This window comes from Schistocerca americana, chromosome X (genome assembly GCF_021461395.2).
Source record: "Schistocerca americana isolate TAMUIC-IGC-003095 chromosome X, iqSchAmer2.1, whole genome shotgun sequence".
NCBI classification, from domain to species: Eukaryota; Metazoa; Arthropoda; class Insecta; order Orthoptera; family Acrididae; genus Schistocerca; species Schistocerca americana.
Window position 1 is genome coordinate 923,030,785 of NC_060130.1, and position 27,261 is coordinate 923,058,045.

The 27,261-nt window shown below is 42.5% G+C and overlaps 1 protein-coding gene across 1 annotated transcript in view; it reads left to right on the forward strand.

Moving 5' to 3' along the window:
* Nucleotides 1-27,261, forward strand: part of LOC124556716 (pleckstrin homology domain-containing family G member 7-like) — a 177,346-nt gene that overhangs the window by 44,557 nt on the left and 105,528 nt on the right. Inside the window, exon 4 of the mRNA XM_047130704.1 lies at nucleotides 8,642-8,758. Coding sequence (XP_046986660.1) covers nucleotides 8,642-8,758 — 117 coding nt within the window. The remainder of the gene's footprint in view (nucleotides 1-8,641; nucleotides 8,759-27,261) is intronic.

The following is a 27,261-nucleotide window of genomic DNA, read 5'->3' on the forward strand; positions in this document are numbered from 1 at the left end:
AACACTTCCGCTGGCCACCAAACTCCCCAGATATGAACATTATTGAGCATATCTGGGATGCCCTGCAACGTGCTGTTCAGAATAGATCTCCACTCTCTCGTAGTCTTCCGGATTTATGGACAGCTCTGTAGAATTCACGGTGTCAATTCCCTCCAGCAGTACTTCAGACATTAGTGGATCCATGCCACGTCGTGTTGCGGCACTTCTGTGAGCTCGCGGGTGCCCTACACGATATTTGGCAGGTGTACCAGTTTCTTTGGCTCTTCAGCGTACATTAATGATCTGACGGGCAGGGGAACAGCAGTCTTCGGCTGTTTTCTGATGATGGAGTGGTGTACGGGAAGCTGATACCGTCGAGTGACTATAGCAGGATACAAGACAATGTTCGAATACATCATCTGTAGTGTACTATTTGACAGTCTTGTCAATTAAATACCAGGGTGTAACGTTGCAAAGCGATATGAAATGTAACGAGCACGTAACGGCGATAGTAGGAAAGGGATATGTTGAATTCAGTCTATTGAGAGAATTATAGGAAAGTGTGGTTCGTTTGTAAACGAGACCACGTATAAAACACTAATGTGAACTGTTTGAGTGTTCTGGATCCCCACCAGGTTCGATTAAAGGTATAAATCGAAGCAGATCAGAGTGGGGTTGCTAGATTCGTTACCAGTAGGTTCACGGAGATGCTCCGTGAACGTAATCTGGAAACCTTAGAGGGAAGACGATGTTCTTTTCGTGGAACACATCTGAGAAAATTTAAAAAACTGGTATTTGAAGCTGAATGCAGAGTGATTCAATTACCGCCCACGAACATTTCGCGTATGGACCACGAAGACAGATAAGAGAAATTACAGCTCGTACGGAGGTATATAGATAGTCATTTTTACCTAGTCTTTTTTTTTCCAAGGCGAAACGCTGCCCCTGAGTCATGGCCTATCTGCACTCTGAATGTCTTCGTTCACCCCAGTGGATCACCGCTTGAACAAACACCCTTAGTACGACTCTAACTTTCGTAGTGTTCAGTTAGTGCGCCATGTGTGTTTGGTGCTTATAGATTCGACATGAAAGTGACATCGACCATCCGCGTTAAGCAATGTGGCCACTATGAGGCTTCCCAGTATATTACAAAGAGAATGAAAGTAAGAAACAAACGTATTCCCTAGGAATGCTTGATACCAAAGACGATGCTTATATCAAACGAGTTTCATATGACGCCCTCTCAGAAGTACATAAGATTGTGACTCAGGCGAAAAAGAGAGCACAACAAATTATGATCACTTACAGTTATAAACATTTGGGCATTACAGTTAGTGTTTGAGCATCTCCAGAGCTCCTTATCATCATTATTTGTTGTAAACTAAAACACCACGTAAGAGTCCTCGGTTCGTTTACCTGCTGGGCAAGTTGCAAAGTTCAGAGAGTGGGATTAGTGGCCCTTTCCCCAACCGCTCCTGAGCACAAGTTACACTAGGCGCAAATTTCAGTGGGCACAGTTGACAGAACACCGGGAAAGGCAGATACAAGTTTAAGATTTATCGTAAGAATTCTAAGCAGGTATAAATCCAAGCACATGTAACTCAACCGCGAAGGAGGTCGCTCCCAAACCATTCGTTTGTCATTTTGGCACTCTTAACATTCCGTAGTTTCAGAAAGTCCTTTGCGTTTCGTCAAAGATTTGTTCAGTCAGCGCGAGAGCATCTCAATGGGAGACACTATGAGAAAGCTGGTGTGCGTCGCACGGAACCTTCAGAGCTAATGTTCCCATATGAGTTGAGAAACATATTACATCACGCATAGTGGCCTAAGAAATAGAATTAGGGTTCAAATGGTTCAAATGGCTCTGAGCACTATGGGACTTAACATCTATGGTCATCAAATGGTTCAAATGGCTCTGAGCACTATGGGACTTAACTTGTAAGGTCATCAGTCCCCTAGAACTTAGAACTACTTAAACCTAACTAACCTAAGAACATCACACACATCCATGCCCGAGGCAGGATTCGAACCTGCGACCGTAGCAGTCGCGCGGTTCCAGACTGTAGCGCCTTTAACCGCTTGGCCACTCCGGCTGGCTCTATGGTCATCAGTCCCCTAGAACTTAGAACTACTTAAACCTAACTAACCTAAGGACATCACACAACACCCAGTCATCACGAGGCAGAGAAAATCCCTGACCCCGCCGGGAATCGAACCCGGGCGTGGGAAGCGAGAACGCTACCGCACGAGAATTAGGGAAACTCTGGACATAAAATGGTGTACGTATCTTTTTCTCCCCGTGTATTTTCCTTGAATGGAACAGGTCTGTGGGAAATATTTTTGAGAGATCATGCACCCTCCGTCAAACATCAATTGATGATTTGAAGAACATTGGAGAAAGATGTTCCAACACAGTCTCAAAAATCTCACCTATCAGGCCGTAATACCGCATATAACCATCTTCGAGATTTTTGTCATACTAGAGAAGTTTATCGTTTTACCTCAACTACCACTCCAGACATGCTGTAACTGAACTGTAATGCCACGCTGCATGCACAGCACTAAATGGGCAGCATGCAGCCAGGTTTACAAATTAATTATATTAAATGGCCTGCGAAGTGCAAACTAATTCACCGTTATAACAAAACATCGTTGAAATGGTATATCTAACTTGTAATTTGCTTACAAACCGACACCGAGTGATAAGACACGTCTTGCCAACAGTTTAGTAGTATTCGACAGAACTAATACGGTATCAATATGTTAGCGCGACGAAGACTTGTTTACTTTCGGCAAGCGAGCAAGTCATCTGTTAAAGTCTCTGCGCTAACATTAGCAACGTTCTTGGCAGTAACGTAGCACTCTTAATAGCAACCAGCGACTAACATGTTTGGCATCACGACTAACACTGAATGTCTGTAGGGCAGTTTGAATTTACTTCACTTAGACAGACCTTTCTTACTCACACTAATCTAACAACGATATTGCATTTTCGTCAGAAGCAAACGTACGAGGACTCAGCGCGAGATGATTATAATAGTTTCCTCAAAGAAACTTTGTCTCGAACCCTGACAGAAAATCCAAAGACATTCTTGTCGTATGTAAAGTATACTAGCGGCAAGACACAATCAGTGCCTTCTCTGTGCAATAGCAATGGAAATACTACCGATGACAGTGCTACTAAAGCAGAATAACTAAACACAGCCTTCCGGAATTCCTTCACCAAAGAAGACGAAGTAAATATTGCCTTAAAATGGTTCAAATGGCTCTGAGCACTATGCGACTTAACTTCTGAGGTCATCAGTCGCCTAGAACTAATTAAACCTAACTAACCTAAGGACATCACACACATTCATTCCCGAGGCAGGATTCGAACCTGCGACCGTAGCGGTCGTTCGGCTCCAGACTGTAGCGCCTAGAACCGCACGGCCACTCCGGCCCGCTAAATATTGCAGAATTCGAATCGATAACAACTGCCAGTATGCGTAACTTACAAGTAGGTATCATCGGAGTAGTGAAGCAAGTTAAATTACTTAGTAAAAGCAAGTCTTCTGGTCCAAACTGTATACCAGTTAGGTTCCTTCCAGATTATGCTGATGCAATAGCTCCATACTTAACAATCAGATTCATCCGCTGCCTCCACGAAAAACCCGTACCAAAAGACTGGAAACATGCGCAGGTCACATCAGTATTCAAGAAGGGCAATAGGGGTAATCCTTTAAATTACAGGCCCATATCATTAACGTCGATATGCAGCAGGATTTTGGAACATATATTGTTTTCTTGCATTATGAATTACCTCAAAGAGAACGGTCTATTGACACATAGTCAACACAGATTTAGAAAACATCATTCTTGTGAAGCACAACTAGCTCTTTACCCACACGAAGTGTTGAGTGCTGTCTACAAGGGATTTCAAATTGATTCCGTATTTCTAGATTTCCAGAAGACTTTTGACACCGTACCTCACAAGCGCTTGTAATCAAATTGCGAGCTGTTGGATATCGTCTCAGTTATGCGACAGGATTCGTGTTTCCTGTCAGAGAGGTTCGTAGTAAGTGACAGGAAGTCATCTAGTAAAAGAAAGTGATTTATGGCGTTTCCCAAGGTAGTGTTACAGGCTCTCTGCTGTTCCTTATCTATATAAATGATTTAGGAGACAATCTGAGCAGCCGTCTTAGGTTGCTTGAAAATTATGCTGTCGTTTATCGTCTAGCAAAGTCATCAGAAGACCAAACTCACTTGCAAAATGATTTAGATAAGATATCTGTATCGTGCGTAAATTGTCAGTTGGCCCTAAATAATGAAAAGTGTGCTGAAGGAATCCATTAAACTTCGGTTACACGATAAGTCAGTCTAACCTAAAGGTCGTAAATTCAACTAAATACCTAGAAATTAAAATTATGAACAACTTAAATTGGTAAGAACACATAGAAAATGTTGTGGGGAGCGCGAACCAAGTTTTATAGGCAGAACACTTAGAAGATGCAGCAGATCTACTAAGGAGACTATCTACACTACGCTTGTCCATCCTCTTTTGTAGTACTGCTGCATAGTGTAGGATCCTTACAAAGGTCCCGAGTTAGAGCCTCGGCTCGGCACACAGTTTTAATCTGCCAGGAAGTTTCAAGTTTCGTTTTATCGAGGAATATAGGAGATAGTGTCACGAACATGATACGGGATTTGGAGTTTGTTTTTGTTTTTACAAAGGCGTTTTTCGTTGGAGCAGGATCATCTCACGAAATTTCGGTCACCAACTTTCTCCTGCGAATGCGAAAATATTTTGTTGGCGCCGACCTACATAGGTAGAAACAATCATCAGTGCAAAATAAGAGAAATCAGAGTTCGCACGGAAAGAGATAGATGTCCGTTTTTTCCGCGCGCTGTTCAAGAGTGGAATAATAGAGAATTAGTGTAAATGTGGTTCGATTAATCCTCTGCGAGGCACTTAAATGCAACCTGCAGAGTAGGCAAATGTATGTAGATGTAGAAATACATTCCCGAGCCAAAACAATTATGACCAGCTACATTTCATTTTGGTCTCCGGGTAGTCAGACGAATTGTTTCTTCCATTTCGCTCACAGTTTTTCGATGACCGACACGTACGTGTTCTCCAGGAGCTGCAAGTTTGCTGTTGTGTGTATTCGCTACATGGACTCCGACCAGACTGTGAACTATTGTTGATCTCGCGCCGCTATTTATATGTAAATTCGAATGCCGACTCCCACTGCGCCCTTTGACGCTCTTTTGTTTTTCAGAGCCCGCATGGATATTCTGTAAAACGTACATTCTCCCAGCATTGATGTGAAGGCCGGAACATCAGCTCTTACCATCTGAAATCGGGACTCATCTGACCAGACCACGGTTTTCCAGTAGTCTTGGGCCCAACCAATATGGTCACAATCCCAGGAGAGGCGCTGCAGGCACGTCGCGGTGTTAACAAAGGCATTCGCGTTAGAGGTCTGCTCCCATTGCCCATTAATGCGAAATTTCACCGCACTGTCCTAACGGATACGTTCCTCGTTCGTCCCACATTGATTTCTGTCGTTGTTTCACGCAGTGTTGCTTGTCTGTTAACACTGACAACTCTAAGCAAACGCCGCTGCCCTCTGTCGTTAAATGAAGGCCGTCGGCCACTGCGTTGTCCATAGTGAGACTAATGCATGAAATTTTGTATTATCGGCACACTCTTGACACAAATGACAGCTACCCAAATCCACTGTCCTTTTATACCTTGTTTACGCGATGCTATCGCCATCTGTATATGTGCATATCCGTATCCCACGATTTTTTGTCGCTTTAGTGTATAGGCGGCTGCAGCTCCTACAGCTGGTCAGTTCAGCGTTCGCGCTTAATATTGTCGGATCTATCTACATTATACTAGGACCACTTTATAGCTACCTTGCTTGGCAGCCAATTACTCCCTTTGGTCGCTTCTTAGATTTGTCTGTCCGCTGCTCTTGGCCTTGTCAACGTTGTGGCGAAGGTTGCGCTTAGTGTCTCGTTGTCGTCTAGGGTCTTTCTCCTTGTCCTGGTCTGTTGTCCTGCCCGCAGTCTGCCTGTCACGTTTCGCTAGTCTATCTTTGGTCTGGGGTGTCCCGCCTGCTGGCTTCCGGAGTTCCTACATGCGACCGATATCCGACTACCCATGGATATAGTATGTTGCACCTGTTGTGTGATCACGGACCGTTAGAAACCGTGGCCTGGGCTCTGTCTAGGATATCACTTATTTTTTTAATCGTATGGCTAGGTGCCCCCGCTGGGCAGGTCGTTCGCCAGGTGCCGGTCTTTCAATTTGACGCCAATTCGGCGACCTGCAGTCGATGAGGATGATAGGATGATGATGAGGACAGCACAACACTCAGTCCCTGGGCGCAGAAAATTCCCCGACCCAGCCAGGAATCGAACCCGGGCCCAGAGGATTGACAATCCGTCACGCTGACCATTCAGCTATCGGGGGCGGACAGGATATCAACGACACCACGACACTGTTAAGCAAGGCTGCTCTGGTGTCGTGAAACAATTGACTGGAGAACGGAATGGCGCCGTGTTTGCTTTAGTGACGACAGTAGGATTCTTCTGCATGCGAGTGTTGGACGTACACGTGCGTAGTGTAGACATGGTGAGCTGCTACTTCAGAGAACATTCGCCCACGACAGACAGGTCCCTTCCAGGCTTCGTGATGTGTGGTATCATGAGTTACAACTCGCTGTCACATTTGGTAGTTCTGTGTGATAAAATAATCAATGCCCGCTACATTGCACAGGCCGGTATCCCTGTGTTATTGTCTTCTCTACGAAAAGAAGGCGATGTGCTTTTCCGGCAGGACAATGCACGTTCATATACGGCTGCTGTGACGCAACGCGGTCTTCGTAGTGTACATCATCTGCCTTGGCCATCAAGATTGCCAAATCCCACGCCAATTGAACATGAATGCGACATGATGAAGCGGCAGCTTACTCGTTCAACCGTGCCTGCGAAAATCATTACCGAACTGAAACAAAAGGCGCAAGATGCTTGGGACAATCTACCGCAGAATACCATTTGGCACCTTTATTATCGTTTACATGCGAAACTACAGGCTTTCGTTGCTGCCAGAAGGGGGTACACTACACTGCGTATTGATGCCACTGTTTGGGAGCAGTTTACTGTGAAATGCGTGGTTAATTTGTTCTAAATTTTTTATCATATACTCCTATAATGATGAAGTACCTGTCAGCTCACTTGTCAATAAAATGAACCTTGTTACTGAGGACTTTGCAATTTTTTTTCGACAGAATATTAACATCGCTGCTACACTATGGGACAGAAACGCATTGCCTGGATACGTGCCGTTTACAATAGTCTTCAGAATGGAAGCTAACTAGGCCGAGATAGTCCTCAGATGTTCTTGTCGTTAAGGCTATCCAATAAATTCAGGACTGATCGATATCTGCTCCTAGAAGCTCTTACGATATGCCAACCAATTCGGTGAAAATGGCCTGCATATCTATTGGCTCATAGTGTTCATCTCAGCAGCAGCACGATACCGTTACGTAGTCGTGCGAATAATATCTTTGACTGGTAAAGTTGGGTATGGCTTCGTTTCTTCATGCGACCGATTACGATACTGTATCAAGCCTCATAGTCGATAGGTTTTCTCGTGGAAGTGTTGCTGGACAGATGGACCTTTGCATCAATGGAAATGGCTATAGGGTACGCGGACAGCATTCACTAACTGTTAATGTCCCGTATGCCAGTGACACTAGTGAGTCCTTCCTGGACAATTTTCGTCTCCATGAAGATCATTTAGTGGTTTACATTATGCGAGTTAGTCGTTCCAACAGCACTTACATTCTTACCTCTATTATCGTGTGCAGAGTTTGCAAAGCTCGTAGACATACACCAGAATATTCTACACTGTCTAAAAGTATGTTTAATTCTTCGTGATCTGCAAGCCGAATCGAATGTTTTGTTCACGCAATAAGAAATACCGCATCCGACCTCTTAATTAGTTCATTAGTTTGAGTCTTCCTGACAAAATGAAAATAAATAAAATTAAAATACCCCATCTACGACAAACACACTTTTTATTGGGGTGACCAGACCCAAGATAGCATTAAGAAAAACCCTTTACACTTACTAGGATGTACCACCAAAACCTAAAAGAAAAAATAAGCAATTAGGCCATGTGACTGAAATTAAACTAAACGTAATTTAAACAATTTACTAGTAAAGGCTTTTTAGTTGGAAGTACCGCAAAAGTAGTCACTCGAACCAGTAATCTGTTCTTTTTGTATCATCAGTTTAACAATTATAGCCCAGTCAAATGAGCATACGGAAGAAGATGTACTGCTTCTTTATAGTAGATACAACACATCTCTTTTACTTCAGGTGCCGTCCCTTTAAAAGTATGTTAAAACATTTGTTGTATATTTTGAGACAACATGTGTTAACACTCCAGAGGAGGAACTTCGCTGTGCTACGCCTGCGCACCTCGTTAAGGTAACAAGAAGCATCACACAAAGCTCGTGTAGCAACCGTAAAAAGACACGGATTAAAACTTAGTTCCACTAAAGCAAAAATTTTAACAACCTTAAGAAAGTACCTTTTTCCTCCGCTGAAGCAACACGCATTAAAGTAACTTACAGACACTCACAGAAGTTCTTATTTTCCTTTCCAGAGTTCGCAGGCTGATTCAGTCTCACAAGCATACCACTGTTATGCACTGAATTACATCAATGCTCTAAATTATCTAGAGACCCTAAGAAGGCATGTGGAATTCTGCGAATTCGAAAAGGTAAGCCTCTCATGCTATTTCTATTTTATCAGAGAAATGATGAACAAATCCTCGAAAACTAAGAACTTTTTCATTTATTTTCAACTCATATATGTCTTCGCAATAGTGATTTTCTTACCTGCTATTAAAAAATTTATTTGACTATAAAGGAAAGCACTTTGGATCTGAATTCTTCAAACTGTTATTGCTTTTTTACAGTATAAGTTGAACCGTTGACTGTAATTTCATTTTTTATTCGTCTGGGACACATCTATTCAGCCACCACATACGCGTAAATCGAAAACACGCTCACACACACACACACACACACACACACACACACACACACACCAACATGGCGTACAATTAATGTGCAACATGCAGAAAATATGAAGAACATGTACATGGAAAGGGAACTTCGATGTTCATTTCCCTCATTTCTGCGTTAACTTTTCATGCGACCATGCTTTTTGCAGTTGTGAGTGTCAGGCATTTCTTGATTTAAAAAAAAAAGTGAGAGAAGAAGATTAAAGAGACTAGGGTGAGAAAGTGGGTGTCATACTTTGAAACCAATCATTAAACTCAGTGTACATTTATAATACATTAAGTTTTGGTGGCCAAAACGACTCTTCAGAAGTAGGATTTTGATATACAGACATTCTCAACTAAAACCAGCAGTAATACCTGCACCTAGAAGTGCACTTGCAGTGGTGAACTTGGTACAAAATTAGTTGTTCCCCCACGTCTACATCAAATTTTGCAGAAAACCTTACATCAAAAGCCACACGTTTTCTTCTACAAGCAGACACGGAACAACTAAGAATGTATCACACGTGATAAGATCCCATCGTTGACTCAGGAGGAGAAATACATGTTGAAGAATCTAAAACCAAAAAGAACAAGTCAAAAGCCATCAAATGACTTGTATTGCGCGCCGGGGAGCAATGCTCTCGACTTCCGTGACATACGATAAGCGACATCGCTTCCTGGGTCGTGCCAAATAAAAGTGTCTTCGGCTGGGTGTGAGTTTGGCGAAACCGTGTCTTCGGAGCTGGGGAGTGGTTAGCGCTGCCAGTCCTCTTTGACCGCTACCTCTGTGCATGTTTGAGCGACCACCATGCGGCGCGGCGATGGAACGTTGTGTGTCAGAGGGAACAGAGATCTTGGTTTAACTCCCCGGATCTGTAATAACAAAAATAAAATTCTTGAACCTCAAGGCGTGCTACTTGTCGGTGGGGTGGATTGACGAAGAGAAACAGTTGTTACTGCGCAGCTACGGGAGAACCTGAAGCACCTCAGTTGTACACTGTAGCGACTACGAAATTAATATAGGCATCCGTATTCAAAAATACAGGTATGTGAACAGGCAGAATACGGCGCTGCGGTCGGTAATGCCCATATAAGACAACAAGTGTCTGCAACAATTGTTAGATCGACTACTGCTGCTACAATGGCAGGTCATCAAGATTTAAGTGAGTTTGAACTTGGTGTTATAGTCGGCTCACGTGCGATGGGACACAGCATCTCCGAGGTGCCGATGAAGTGGATATTTTCCCGTACGACCATTCCACGAGTGTACCGTGAATATTAGGAATCCGGTAAAACATCAAATCTCCGACATCGCAGCGGCCGCAAAAAGATCCTGCAAGAACGGGACCAACGATGAATGAAATGAATCGTTCAGTGTGACAGAAGTACAACCCTTCCGCAAATTGCTGCAAATTTCAATGCTGGGCCATCAACAAGTGTCAGCGTGTGAACCATTCAACGAAATATCATCGATGTGGGCTTTCCGAGCCTAAGGCCCTTTCGTCTACCCTTGATGACTGCGTGACATATAGCCTTACGCCTCTCCTGGGCCCGTCAACACCGACATTGGACAGTTGATGACTGGAAACAAGTTGCCTGGTCGGACGAGTCTCAATTGTATCGAACGGATAGACGTGTACGGGTATGGAGACAACCTCATGAATCCATGGACCTTGCATGTCTGCAGGGGATTGTTGAAGCTGGTGGAGGCTCTGTAACGGTGTGGGGCGTGTGCAGTTGAAGAGGTACGGGACCCCTGACACTTCTATATATGACTCTGATAGGTGTCACGTGCGTAAGTATCCTGTTTGATCATCTGCATCCATTCATGTTCATTGTGCATTCCTACGGACTTGGGCAATTCCAGCAGGACAATGCGACACCCCATTCGCCCAGAATTGCTACAGAGAGGCTCCAGCAACACTCTTCTATGTTTAAACACATCCGCTGACCACCAAACTCCCCAGACATGAACATTAAGTAGCATATCTGGGATGCCCTGCAACGTGCTGTTCAGAAGAGATCTCCACCCCGTCGTACTCTTGCGGATTTATGGAGTGCTCTGCAGGATTCATGGTGTCAATTCCCTCCAGCGCTACTTCAGACATCAGTGGAGCGCTTGCCACGTCGTGTTGCGGCACTTCTGCGTGCTCGAGTGGGCCCTACACGACAGAAGGCAGGTGTACCAGTTTCTTTGGCTCTTCAGTGTATAAGGCCTACTGAAGAAAGCGGAGACCTGTCCTTGTCTCCCTAGCTGTCCGTGGCATTCAAATGTATCCCACTTCAATTAAAAACACTCCCAGTGGTTCGGGCGATCCGCTGAGCAATATTAACACTCATGGAATAAAAAGACCTCTCGTGGCAGTCCCAACGAAGAAGTCTGCTGTCGATGGAGAACGCACTGTTTCTAACAGACGACGTTCAGTTGTAAGCAATGTATTACTTGTAGTTATACATGTATAAAGTACTTTCAGTAATGTGTAGCCCTCCTACATACATCGTTCGAGAGACTTGCAGGGCCACTGATATCAATCAAGGAACTGCGAAATAGTTACTCCTTGCGGAAACAGCAAGAGCTATCCAAGCAGATAAGCTGCTTAACGGAACAATGTGGTACAAACACAAAGCTACACACCGCTCTAAATTGTAGTAAATGGGACAATATCTACCTCGACATCAAGGACTACAACAGGAATGGGAAAATTAATGTGTAGCTGCGGTCAGAAATGTTATGAAGAGAATAAACAATGAGCTTCAAAAGACGGCAGCCCTTATTCTGACAAAACTGAATGAGTAAATTTCATCTCTTTGAAGATTAGGCCTTATATACTAGCCCAAACAGATTATTTAAACGCCCACATTGTCAGTGCAGAACCATGGGATGCGAGGAACAGGCGACCTGTAATATAGGTGTTTTCTCTGCTCACGAAGAGAACACGTCCTCCACCCATGCGTGTGAATTGTGTGCAACAGTATGGAGTAGAGAATGTGCACGAACACACGAAAATTATGCACGGCTGCAGTCGAACCTCAACAGAGGAGCCAGACTAACCGTCTGCGCTGGGAAGGGTGGGAGGGGGGCAGGGCTCTGGGGCTCGGCAGGCGTAGGGAAGCCAAACCCCCGAGGGGAGTAAACCTAAAAGGAAAATCCTAGTCTTCCAGGTCGGGGGTTTGGCGTGTGGCTAACAACCACACCCCGTAAAATGCCACACATCAACATCGGAAGGATACGGGTTACAGAATAATTACCTGCCAAGGAAAAAGGTTAATGGGAAGCCAAATGGATACCATGATAGCCACCTGGAATATGAGGAAACTTAGGACACCTGGAAAATTGCAAGAAATTAGAAAATAAATGGATAAGTATGTAGTGGAAATAGTTGCACTATGAAAAATAAGGTGGAAAGGACAGGAATTGACTGCACTGGGGGAACATGTACTGACGTCTAGTGGAAGGGACACAGGCCATCACGGTACTGGCTTTCTTATACGTAGCTCAATGAACGCAAAGATATAGGTTTCAAAACAATTACAGACAGATTGTATTCTGTGAGATTTAGGACAAAATTTTTCAGTGTTACGGTGATGTTTACCTGTGCCCTTATAGACGATTCGGATGATAAATAGAAGCATGCCTTTTACTTCAAACTAGAGGAGAAAATCAGCAAGGTTCGAAGGCACGATCCCAAAATGATCCTTGGGATCCGAATATAAAAATAGGGAAAGAAGAAGAGTATACGCCGGTTGGAACTTAAATAGTGGCAACTATTTACTCACAACCGATACAAAAGAGTTACATGTTTGCATCTGTTGCTGTCCTTCAAAGTAGTCACCAGAATTGTGTAGAACCCGTTGCCAGCGATGTGGACGGCGTAATAAACCGTTAGTAGAGCCTGTTCTGTTGACGGTGCGAATGGAACGGTCTACTGCCCGTCGAATCTCTGGAACAGTTCTGAAGCGAATGCCACGAAGTGGTTCCTTCATCTTCGGAATCAAATCAAAGTCACAAAGACTTAAGTCGTATTGCTGTTCGTTTTTGGAGCATCAACTGCGACCAGCTTTGCGAAAGAAGCGGCGACACTTTCTGCGCAACCCACCCATCATTTTGCATGACAATGCGCGGGAACCGAGCGAGGTGGCGCAGTGGCTAGTACACTGGACTCGCATTCGGGAGGACGACGGTTCAATCCCGCGTCTGGCCATCCCGAGTTAGATTTTCCTTGATTTCCCTAAATCGCTCCAGGAAAATGCCGGGATGGTTCCTTTCAAAGGGAACGGCCAGCTTCCTTCCCCGTCCTTTCCTAATCCGATGAGACCGATGACCTCGCTGTCTGTTCTCTTCCCACAAACAACCCAACCCAATGCGCAGGAGCATAGAGCGCAAGCTGTGGCTGCTCTGTTCAGTCGATGGGACTGGGGAGTACTGTACCATCCACCATACTCCCCGGAATTAAGTCCTTGTGACTTTGATTTGATTCCGAAGATGAAGGAACCACTATGCCAGCCACGGTTACTCCACTGCCCTGTGCACTACGTCGTCCGAGGAAGTGCATCTTTGACAATCCATCACTGACCAGCTCAAATACAGGTTTCCAAAGTGGGAAAGATTTAAGAATTCCGCTAAAATTAGTGAGGCTGACACAAATTACAATGAATGCAATAATCTGCAGGATCAGAAAAGAGCAAGAGTTGTCAGGAAAGTTCCGTACAGGAAGAGGGCTGTGGTAGGGACATGTGGTCTTTGCGCTACTCTTAGCACAAGAGAAGGTAATTCGCCACATGCCAACAAGCCCAGGGGGAATAATATTTAATCACCAGGTCCAGGTGGTGGTATACGCTGATGATGTGGCATTAATTGCAAAGAATGTCAGAGGATAATTATCTAGCACTGGAAAAAGCAGCGCGAAGGTTAGGACTGGAAGTGAATATAGGTAAAACAAAGCAGATCATAATGCAAGATCCTGGTGGGAATAGAGGAGAGGCTATGATAAAAATAACTTTGAAAGAATAGCAAAGACTGGAAAAGTTTAAATATCTAAGTTCGATAATAACAGAAGGTAACAGGACAGCAGTAGATATTCACGAAAGGATAGCAGTTGAAGTCGATGCTATTATTCATTGTAGAATATATTCAATTCCAGAAATGGTGGTAGGAATACAAAAATCAAAACATATTTGACTATATTAAGACATTTAGTAATGCATGGATCGGAAGGCTGGGTGATGACTACAAAGGAGAAAGGATGATTATTGAGATGGGAAAGGAATATTTTGAGAAAGATATTTGGGGCAGTGAGAGAGGAAAAATGCTGGAGAAAAAGGACAAACGCAGAACTACAGACATTTGTTGGACAGATGACTGTTGTAGTAAAAAAACAAACATAGAAGAATAAGATGGGCTGGGCAGAGAATGCTAGAAACTGGAAGTGTTAAGAAAGTGTTTATAGGAAAGCCCGAGGGAAGAAGGAGAAGAGGAAGACCCAGGAAAAGGTGGCCTGAAGATATGGAGGAGGGCTTCAAACCAGTGGCAGTCAAGAACTGGAGAAGGAAACCAGTGGACAGTAAAGAACGGAGGTAGGTGACAAGGCAGCCAAGATTCTACAACCTTCAAGGAGTGTTGCGCCGAGTAGTAAGTATGTAAGTGCGTTTTGATGCCGCACCCTGTATTTCTCCTTCATTACAATTTTTTCCGATTATTTGATTTACCCCTTTATTACATTTATTTGATTCTGTGTTGATAACCATGTTCTCATCATAGATTAATGCTCTCAGTACTTACTAAGGTAAACATCTCTTCGTACAAAAGTGATAAAGGAAACAATTTGTTGTGTGATAATCGTGTACCCATCATGAATTAATGCTTTCAATACTTACGGAGATGGATATCAGTTATCACAAAAGTGATGAAAGAAAACATTGAATTGCGAGGACTCATCATTAAAACTGCAACATCACGAAAGTGATAGGCAATAATCGAATAATCGTTAAATTGACATAAATTGTACCATGTGCTTCGATACTCAAATGTTGTATTTCAGCGCAACGACGTAAAATAAATCGGAGTGACTCTGTCTGCATCTTATATATAAGTTAAGATAACTTATCATCTTTCTCAGTCACAGACGGCATCTGAATTTTGTTTGTTTGTAGGGAGATCGCTTTTACATCATGTAAGAGGGAGCAACGTCTACCGGCACGTGTCGGAATTCGACAACTGCGCGATCGTGGCCTGTCAAAATATTGTTGCTTGTTTTGGTCGGAATCACACGATTGTCATGCAAACATGGAACCGAGGTTCAGGAGGGCTATACTCAACGACATCCAGGAGCTCAGTGACCCCACACGACTATCGCCCGAGAGGACAGACGTATTGATCGGTCTGTCGTGTAGGTTCGTACAGCGACGTCTTGTACCTTCAGTTAGGAAGGAAGAAGGAAAAAAGGATTATGGTCATTATGGACGGAGTACAAGCTCCTACTGTTTCAAGCATAGGAAAGGAAATCTGATTTGACTTTCAAAACAACCATCGCGGCATTTTCCTGGTGCAGTTTAGGGAAATCGTGGAAAATCTAAACCAGAATGGCAGGATCCGGAATTGAACCGTCCGCCTCCCGATTGCGAGTCCAGTGTAGTCACTGCGGCACCTCGCGCGGTTTGAGTCAGGAAATGGGCTGGCCTTGTTTGCAGCAAGACAAGTATCCACATGGACAGTGCGTCGATATCTGGTGCACCACGAACTGTCAACACGGCAGTCAGTATTGTTACATACCTTTGACACTGAGTTCATCATCATCATACGACGATGGTATGGGGTGCCACTGGGCACAGAACGCGATCTGTTCTGGTTTTCATAGGCAGAAATTTGGAATGAAGACGTTACATTTCTGAAGTGTTTAAGTCGGTGGACGTACACTGTCTCTGAGATCTCCTTGGCCTTATCTTTTAACAAAATAACGTAAGACTGCATGTTGCCCGATCTGTCCTAATCTACGTCGATACGGAAGTTGTTAGACTATTGTCCTGTCCAGCACGTTCCCAGAAATATCCCCTATTGAACACATCTGATCATGGACTGCCAAGAGAGTGGCTCGCAACCACTCGCCGGCTACTACGATTGATGAACTCTGGTACAGGGTTGAAGGAACATATAATGACATACGCATATCAAGTCTACAGAGTGAAAATACACGAAGGTGATGAACTGTTTCTTATCATTATGAAAGAAAGCCACATCGACCTCAGACATGCTGAAAGTGGATGTACAATTGGAAAGTGAATTGAATATAGTGAACATCGATCATGAAAATTTAATTTATAACGTTGAAAATTATATCAGTCCATTTATGGTTAGGAAAGGCAGCAGTAAATAATACATGTGCTCCTGATCCTTCTGTATTATGCAGATCAGACAGACATCTGAAACTCAGAACATATAGAAAATTATGAACATACTCAAAAGGTTTCTAACTACTGTTCCTCCTAAAATACTTTAATGTTCTAGTAACAACGCAAATTCACTGCATCACTTTGTTTCTCGCAGTTACATTTCAGTAGACTCTGCGAATTACATGTCGCTATCTGGTTCATCCCTTATTAGTTTGCGTCGCTCAGCTGACTACGCGTATTAGCAGGCTAGTCTCCGTCCATTCAACTCCATTACACCGCCTGCCAGTTATCCGTCAGTGTTGACTACATGAGATTAATGTTTTCCGTACAGGTTATGTAAGCAAAGTGAAATCGTTGTCTTTTTTCCTTTCATCCATAAGCGTTCCCCAAGCTACTAAATTCCTAACAACTCTTCAAGTTATTAATGTATCTTATTCGTCATATTCACGCTAGTGCCTTCGGAGTAAATGCACTTAAAACGTGCGTCCGAAAACGGAGGTGGAAATATACACTGAATACGCCTGCTTCCAAAGGTTTGGAAAAATTTTCTTGAACTACTTAAAGAAGTGTTAAATGTCGTAGACTATCACTTGATATTTCCGTTATAAACACAAACGACGGGCAGGAGCAGCACAAGGTAAAGACTGATGAATTGCATTCCAGGCTAGTTGCTGAGCATAGTAAGATAAACTAAAATACCAGAAAAATTAAGGAAACAAGAAGTATTTCTATTTTGGCTAGGTAATTTTATCCAGTTTAAAGTAATTCTTTGCACAAAACTGACGAGGTACCTAAGTGCGAAAGCTTCAGCTCATGACCGAGAAAGTCGAGGGTTCATGATCCAGGGCCACAAATCAAGATGACCACTTCACGGCGACATTAAAATATTTTCTATAGTAGTAGAAGTTTTTGTTCCCGTGTCCGAAGGCATCGCTTTGAAAACCGAGACAAGTAAACTCAGCGTGTCATTGAAGCTTAAAATGCACTGCTGTGTCGCTTGAACTCGCGTCTCTAGAAACTACAAATTCATAAAAATTCCTTCATAATAGTGACACATACTTTTCCTGGGCTAAATTTGATATTGTTCTCCAAGAGACTGTAATGGTCAAAATGGCGTGGAAAGGTGTAGTGCCTCCGACAACGATAGAATCCTAATTTTAATTAAGCGAATATACACATTGTTCATGTCCAGAGACTAAGAAATATTTGTGGTACACAAGATAGCAAAGCAGTTAAACTATGTCCATCAGGCTGTTCGCAGTCGATGTTTTTGTTGTTGTCGTTGGTAGTAGTAATAGTAGTTTTATTCATCTGTAGATCACTTTTACAAGGATATTGGACATACTGCGATGCTGTAAATTAAGAACAATAAAAATAACGTGTTTTATACATACAGCCATTTACATACTTACACGTCTAAGTTGACAAGGATGGGGTAGGTAGTCGACAGTGGCCTTATATAAGAACTATTCCGGCATTAGCTTGAAGTAATTTAGGGAAACCATGGAAAACCTAAACAAGGACGGTCGTATGAAAACTGGAATCCACCCTTCCGAATACAAAGCTAGTGTGTAGAAAATATTGATACTTCATTCGGTTCACCTCCAGTGTACACTACTGTTTAGCAAGGAAGTTATTCACTAAAACAAAAGGCTAGTAGTTCACTGTTCAATTATTTCTCACACTCCCAGTCATCGAACAGACACTATACACACATTATTTGGTGATGTAACATGACATACACAATCAGATGACGACAGGACCGTAGCTATAATGGTTTCCATTTTGTGTATTCCAAATTCCCATTTGGTGGCCCGTATGACAAGTGAGACGTTGAGTTCAGAAAGGAGATAAGATGTTAGTATTATACACTGCATAGCTTTGGGAGTAAATTTTTCCAGAAAAGAGAAGAAAAAACATAATATGAAAGTTTTATGTGAGATGACAGATGTTTTACTGACGTTATTATGAGTTTATAAGAGGCAATCAAAAAATTTCCGTTTGATGACGTTGCTGCAACGTATATGCAACGTAGCGTGACGCTGATAGGATTATATAAGCACCGATATATAGACAAGAGATTGGTGTGGCATTCGTGTCTTTCCGACGTGCATGTGATAAATGCGGAAACGTGATCTATGGTGACGTCATTACCAAATGTGTCCAAACTGGACCAACGTGATGTTATTCTTTTCTTGGCTATTGAAGGACAAGCACCGTCAGACATTCATCAGAGAATGAAGAATGTTTAAGGGCCAGCATGTCCTTCGAATACAACCGTTGTGGAATGGAACGTCGATTCTGTGCTGATCGCGATTCGACACAAGACGCTGGTACTGCAGAAGTTTCGCCAACTCAAGCGGGGACTCGAGCACTTGCCTTATAGTCCTGATTTCTCCCCGTGTGATTATCACATCTTCGGTCCCTTATAAAAGGCTCCGAAACGTCGACGATCCCTGCTGGTCGAGGATTTGCCGCAGGCAGTTACGGACTTCCTCCCGCACCAGGACATGGTGTTCTGCCAAACGGGTATTTTCAACCTGGTGCGTCAGTGGGACGATTACCTCAAATGCTCACGGCGATTTTGTCTGACTGGTACACCGATTCTGGGCTGTACGGCCTTAAACGGAAAACTTTTTATTGCCCCCTTATATTTACTTTCTATACATTTCTTGACAAACCTCTACTTTGTGTTATCTAAGTTATCCTTCGCTGTAATACACAATTGGCCATTAAAATTGCTGCACCACGAAGATGACGTGCTACAGACGAGAAATTTAACCGACAGCAAGAAGATGCTGTGATATGCAAATGATTAGCTTTTCAGAGCATTCACAAAAGGTTGGCGCCGGTGGCGACACCTACAACGTGCTGACATGAGGAAAGTTTCCAACCAATTTCTCACACATAAACAGCAGTTGACCTGCGTTGCCCGGTGAACCGTTGTTGTGATGCCTCGTGTAAGTAGGAGAAATGCGTACCATCACGTTTCCGACTTTGATAAAGGTCGGATTGTAGCCTATCGCGATTGCGGTTTATCGTATCGCGACACTGCTGCTCGCGGTGGTCGAGATCCAGTGACAGTTAGCAGAATATGGAATCGGTGGGTTCAGGAAGGTAGTACGGAAGGCCGTGCTGGATCACAACGGCCTCGTATCACTAGCAGTCGAGATAACAGGCACCTTATCCGCATGGTTGTAACGGATCGTGCAGCCACATCTCGATCCCTGAGTCAACAGATGGCGACGTTTGCAAGACGACAACCATCTGCACGAACAGTTCGACGACGTTTGCAGCAGCATGGACTATCAACTCGGAGACCATGGCTGCGGTTACCCTTGACGCTGCATCACAGGCAGGAGCGCCTGTGATGGTGTACTCAACGACGAACCTGGGTGCACGAATGGCAAAACGTCATTTTTTCGGATGAATCCAGGTTCTGTTTACAGCACCATGATGGTCGCATCCGTCTTTGGCGACATCGCGGTGAACGCACATTGCAAGCGTGTATTCGTCATCGCCATACTGGCGTATCACCCGGCGTGATGGTATGGGGCGCCATTCGTTACACGTCTCGGTCACCTCTTGTTCGTACTGACGGCACTTTGAACAGTGGACGTTAGATTTCAGATGTGTTACGACCCGTGGCTCTACCCTTCATTCGAGCCCTGCGAAACCCTACTTTTCAGCAGGATAATGCACGAGCGCCTGTTGCAGGTCCTGTACGGGCCTTTCTGGATACAGAAAATGTTCGACTGCTGCCCTGGCCAGCACATTCTCTAGATCTGACAAGAACTGAAAACGTCTGGTCAATGGTGGCCGAGCAACTGGCTCGTCAGAATACGCCAGTCACTACTCTTGATGAACTGTGGTATCGTGTTGAAGCCGCATGGGCAGCTGTACCTGTACACGCCATCCAAGCTCTGTTTGACTCAATGTCCAGGCGTATCAAGGCCGTTATTACGGCCAGAGGTGGTTGTTTTGGGCACTGATTTTTCAGGATCTATGCACCCAAGTTGCGTGAAAATGTAATAACATGTCAGTTCTAGTATAATATATTTGTCCAATGAATACGCGTTTATCATCTGCATTTCTTCTTGGTGTATCAATTTTAATGGCCAGTTGTGTAGAAGGTATTGATTAAAAGACGTTTTTTTACTGCTTTTTAAAATAAGTTCGTTCTAGTTGCTTATTTAATTTCCTTGGGAAAATTATTGTACTGTTTCATTCCTTGGTAGAGAATGCTGTTTTGAGTTTTACGTTTATTCATTCTTGGTAAATGTAATATCATTCTAGATTTTGTAACTTGGTCATGGCCAGAGCTGTTGGTGCAGTAATTGTCGATATTAGTTTTATCTGTACAACTGATTGGTATATGTACTTGCATTATGTATTTACAATCACCAGTGTGTTAAACAGATCTTTAACAATGAGCTTGACAATATTTTCGACTACTACTGTGATCTTTCCTATAGTCTAAAAACTGTGTTAATATTTTGTGCATTTGTTCCACACAAAAGAACGCGGACAGGTAAATTTGGTACACTACATAATTGACTTAGTAAATTGTAGGATTGCCGGTAGTATTGGTAGCATAGGTAGGGAAAGAAACATAAATGAATGTGTAAGAGAGAAACTGGAAGCCGACGACTTCTCGTTGTTATTTTTTTTTTTTGTTTCTTTGTTTTCCATATAATTCGAACCGCATATCATTCAGTATTATTAGTCCATTGTGTATTTTGCATCCTCGCAGAATATAAATTGCATTTTACACTTAATACAAGTTAGCTGATCGCGTAACGTCTGTACTTTTATGTAACCAAAGCAAATACTTTTGATGCAGATACAGTTTGCATGATAAATGGGAAAGCTGTTTAAGAATAATAAAAACATGTATTACATAAGTTAGACAAATTAGTAAAGCGATGTTTGATATATTTTTCTTTTGCGTTTCTTTTTACCTGTTTGTTGGCGAAATGGCGTTTTCTAGTGTTAAATGATAAATCTGCATTTTATTCTTTATTTTTAATACAGCATCTCTTTGTTTTACGTTGTATCCGAATAAAACCTGAATTAAGTATTGACAGTTTCAATTTTGCTATAAATAACGTTTACTTTTAAGCAACAGACGGGAGGATAACTATACAGAACAAAAATTTTCCATACGCTACTCAGCCTTTTTTTTATATCGTCATTCGGTTTCTAGACTGTTTACTGTTTGCACTTTTTAGGTTACTCTAGTAATACACTGATCGCATACGTAAAGAATGCGATAGTTATGAGGTAACGTCCAAAAGGTAACCCACGGGTAACGCGGATACTACTTTAACTGACCAAGGCTACTAGGAAAACTATCGTAGCCCATGCTCACTTACGACAGTCTACGGTAGCCTATAGTAGTTTTACAGCTCTGCTTACAGAGCTTCTAAATGCCACTGTGCCCTTGTAATAGGGTAACTAATATTTTGTCCGGTGAACTGTATCACCGCATTGAATAACCTGCAAACTGGTTCACAAGCAACAGTTGGGAATCAACTGCTGTTGCTTGGCTTTTCACTGCATTTCCATGTGTCGAGGATGCTTAACACACACACACACGCTCACGCACACGCCCGCACGCGTGCGTATGCATGCATACGGAACGTACTCGTAAATGTGTATGAAATAAAGAAATGATCAACGCATTCTTGATATGTCGTCTACATTAATATTTCATAATCGACTCTTCGTATAAAAAAGAGATTTTCACAAATGATAATACAGTGAAAGTAATTTACAGTTCGGTTAAAACTTGTAACATTTTTATTGAGATATAGAGGCAACATTTCTTTTCTTTAAGAAAATAAAAAACGCGCACAAACTACTTTTCATTTTATTTGAGAGTTCTTGACGGAAGAGGGCAAGTTGCTGTACCTAGAGGATACTGTACCTAGGAACACATGATGTTTTTGGTAGTTCCTTCAGTCTAATGAGTGATTTTAGAATCACATGAAGAAATGGGGACTAGAGACCGCCCAAATAGTTTCCGCCATTTTCTACAGTTTCTGGTGTTAGACGTGAACTTGGGTTTTGTGCAACTTTGGTAAATATTTCGAGTTCTACAAATTTAAGTGATGTGTAACATATTAAAGCTCTTATGGAAAAAATTGTTCATTATTCAGATACAGAATTTTATGTTGAGTAAAATGCTATATATTTTTGGAACTACTTATATAACAAGTGCAACGTTAAGCCACACTTCGTCGGTCTTGCGCCATCTTGTACCTTGAAATAGCAGAAGGTGTTTTACCATGGAGCAACCAGTTTGTTTTAGCGAACTTGGCTTGTGAATTTTACTTCAGTTATCATGCGATCCTTCTTTCGTGAATGGCATTTTCGATACCGAGTTGGTAATATCGTCTCAGAAGCGTTTTTATCTAATAGTGTTTCATCCGCTGTGAAGATTCCTGTTGAACATTCTTTGTATGTAGTATATTTTTTAGTCTCTGTTCTTCCTCCAGCCTTGCGACCACATCTCAACTTAAGCTGGTGCTCTCGGGGGTGCAGGAATAGGCACGTTTTAAGTTTTCCGTAGACTAATTGTGCGTATAAATTTAAATACTTAGCGTCGTAATTTAGCCAACCTAACTTGCACATGATGAGTATTCCGTTAGCTTTTAAGAATTCGGTGAAGTTACCGGGACGTACATTTGTCACAACTGAGATATCTAAGAGTCAGAGGGATGAGAACGCTGCTCAGATTGAAATGTATCAATGGTAAAAAACTAGGGGCGAAAAGGCTAGTCCTCTACTATTTTATAGAAGCTTCGTTACGCCTCGCCCCGATTACAGCATATACCAATTTTGGTACCTGAAAAATGGTTCAAATGGCTCTGAGCACTATGGGACTCAACTGCTGAGGTCATTAGTCCCCTAGAACTTAGAACTAGTTAAACCTAACTAACCTAAGGACATCACAAACATCCATGCCCGAGGCAGGATTCGAACCTGCGACCGTAGCGGTCTTGCGGTTCCAGACTGCAGCGCCTTAACCGCACGGCCACTTCGGCCGGCTGGTACCTGAAAATACTAGATGTAATTCATCACGAGTGCCCTTGGCCGTGTTCGCACTGCGTACCGAACAGGAACGCGCCGGAATATCAGACGCGTTGTTTTGCTTTGTGGCGTTCACACCGCGTCGAGCCGGAACGTTCCGCGCTGGCATTTACAATATTTTGTATTCCCGGCGCGAGCCACGCTTGCGCTTCTGCAGTAAACAAATCGCACTCCTACCGCCTGTTTTTGGCACAAGTTTCTATTCAGGTATTAGTCACTATAGAGGACAGTGTTGTACATTGGTGCACTTTTCAGACTTGCGCCTCTAGCCAGCACTACAATACAAATCTAATATATTTTCTTGTTCCTTTTTAAAATATAGCATTCAAATTTTATGTTCTGCAGTCTTCTCCTGAAATAAAATAAATTACTCCGGAAAACTGAAGTTTTTGCAAATACACAAGCATGGCCCAAGGTACAACACGGTCACATACCTGGAAACAAATATTCTATTGAAATTCAAAAAAGTTGCAATCGAGAAAAGTTTATCATTGCTGTATTTGGTCGTCCATCTGTTACATTACTCCTCTGGTACACGCCAATAATCAATACGTGAAATCAGATCAAACCGAAGTATTATCAAAGACAAGTTTCGTACAAACTAAACGCATCTTGAAATAGAAGTTGCTGGATGCAAATTTCAATTTTCAAGACAGGTAAAATTGATAAGACATTAAGAGAATTCAACAAAAAATTCTGACAGTTGGGTTCAGGAAAAGATAATAAGAAAACATCTGGCTGGTATCTGTTTGTGGATGACACATTTGTGGTCTTGAAACATGGTAAAAAGGATTTGGGCGTATTCTTTGGTTTTCTAACTAACATAAATCCAAAATCTAGTTTACCATGGAAATAGAAAAGACAACAAAATAGCTGTGTTGGGTGTTTTAGTTATGAGGCAGACCTATGGAAGTTTGGTACATAAGGTTTTTCGAAAAGTAACGCACACGGATAGATATTTACACAAGAACTTCAATCACCATCCACAACAAAAGAGAGGTATCATTAAAAGTCTTGTCGATAGAGCTAAAAGGATGTGCACGACGGAATACCTGGACGCCGAATTAAAATATCTAAAGCAGGCTTTCGAGAAAAGTGACTATGCAGGAAAAGAAAACAGAATTCTACGACCAAATAACTGAAAGCCGAAGGAAAAGCTTGAAAAACAACCATGGGAGAATACAGTTTCACTCCTTTTTATTAAACGAGTAGCAGATCAGATCGGAAAGATTTTACGGAAACTTGACATTAGACCGGTTCTTAACCCTACAAAGAAAATAGGTCAAGCTCTCCGATCTGTAAATGATAGAAGCCTTCTTCTCTCAGCATGTGGCGTATATAAAATTCCGTGTGCGCGTGGTAAAACTTTTATTGGAACAACCAAGAGTAGCGTGAATACACAGCTAAAGGAACACAAAAGCCTTTGCCGGCTAGGAAAAATAGACAAGTGGACTCTAGCAAAGCATGCTCTTCCATCGGGAAGTCACGAAATGAAGCATTATGAAGCAACAATTTTATCTAAGAAGACGAATTATTATACACGGCTATGTAGGGAAGGCTTTGAAATATACAAACGTAAGATTTGAATATGAAAGAAGAGATCATGAAACTTACCGACATATGGACAGTAGCTCTGCAGAATTGCTAAAGAGTTTTTCTATCTTTGATAAGACGACGGTCGATAGTTAAGTTTTATATTTGAAAAGGATCATCTCTGCGTATCACGTGTAACTCCGGCCTCGCCCCTTTGTCTACAGTATATATGTCGCTTGTAGACGTCCGACCCGTCAGTCGACAAGACTTAACGGAGGAGCAACGCCTATGAAGATGTCCATCACAGTTCTGGACGAAACGTCAGGGACAGAAGAGTTTCGTGGACCACGACTAGATACCCTGAAAGATTAGTGCTGTCTCCATCGGATCTTATCCATCGGATCTTATCTATGTTCACAGCATAGCTCTCTCGAAACAGGTCATCCAGTAAAATGTTTTTTTAGCGATCTTAGCTTTTGAAGTTCTCTTCAGTTATCATAAATTGCAGATGGCCCCCAGATTGACAGTGCCGAGAATATATAAAGAAGGATCGCAGTAAAATAGAGTGTCGCCCATGGAATCCCCGGTTGTAGAGCTGACATTAGATATTGTACCTCCAGTCTGTGTTATAAGCCCTCTCTATGTCAAAAAATATAGAAACAACTCAAAGGGATGTTTTCTGTCCAGGATTCACACAAGATATCTACTGATTATCATCACAAGTGTCTTTCCACACCGCGATACGGCGAAAACTAACTAAGAATGTGGGATCCTTCCCTGGTTTCAAGATATGAATAAGGATAGATTCCTTCTATAAGTAGGGATAATGTTCTTCCAACCGAAAGTTATTTCAAAATTCTAGAAGGACATCCTTTGATTCGTGACTTACTTACAGCGTAATGCTAGTTTCAACAATGATAGGAGCAGGAACTGCGTTTTCGCTACAGACAAAGCAGATTACAATCCTCAAGTGGTGAATTAGAAATTATAAATTGAAGAGCCAAAACAGCATGATGATTTGCTTAATAGCACTCTTCGAAGCACTTAGGTGCGAAATGCAGAGTACTCATGAAGATGTAGACAGGCTCTTGATCCACCTTTGCAACACAGTACAGCAGACATTCCCTGTGACATGGATTCAACAAGTCCTTTGTAGATTTCCGTTAGTATGTGGCACCAGATGCCTATGAGCAGTTAATTTAGTTCCCGTACATTACGTGAAGCTGGGTTGTGGACGTGGAGTTGATGCCCGACTGCGTCCTAGATGTGACCCATCGGATTCTCATCTGGTGAATTTGGAACGCGAAACATCGGCAGGAGCATACTATCAACTCCTCAAACCACTATATCACCTAGCTTTGTGATATGGACAGTCATCCTGCTAGAAGAAGCCATCGACACCGGCGAAGGCATCAAGCGTGAAGGGATTCGGATGGTCAGAGATAATGCCCACAGCTGTCATGGTACCTTCTTCCGTCTCGTGGAAGCCCAGGTGAATTTTCCCCATAGTATGAGGTGGACCTGAAAATAATGCCGTTTCTGCGCATGTCAATATTAGTTTGTTATTTATCAGTTCACTGTGTGCTTCAAATTCGTGCCAAAGGTATTTTAAGATTAGAGTGACTTGCTTACTCGCAAATAATTAAATCTTAATTTTCTTGCCATTGATGGTGAAATGGCCAGCCAAATACCAGAAGAAGTACATGTCCAGCATCGTATGCTTTTTGAGATTCGCAAAGGAAACAGAGTAACAGTTGCTAGTAATAACATTTCCAATGTTTATCCACGTGCATAAGACGTTTTTAAATGGAAAACTGGTGGTTTTCTAAGTTCAAATCCGTTAATTTTCGTCTCTCGGATTCGTATCTGTCAGAAAGACCAACAGCTTTACGCAATGACATGTTGAGGGCGGAAGTGGAAACAAATCCGTGTCAGACATTAGAGTGTAACGTCGTACGTTTGTTACACACGAACGTTTGCTTTAGGATAGCTACTGACATCTGCCGGCCTAACCGAGAGACGCACGAGCATCTGTCACTACCTGCCGTGGGAAAGTCTCTTACTGGACGCATAAATTCACCATCTATAAGAACCTAAATAAATCATTTTAAATATTATTCAATCATTTTCAAAATCGGTACACTACCTTTTGACATTCAGGAAAAGATTGTATCCAAATTTCAGCTTTATAACTATCATAG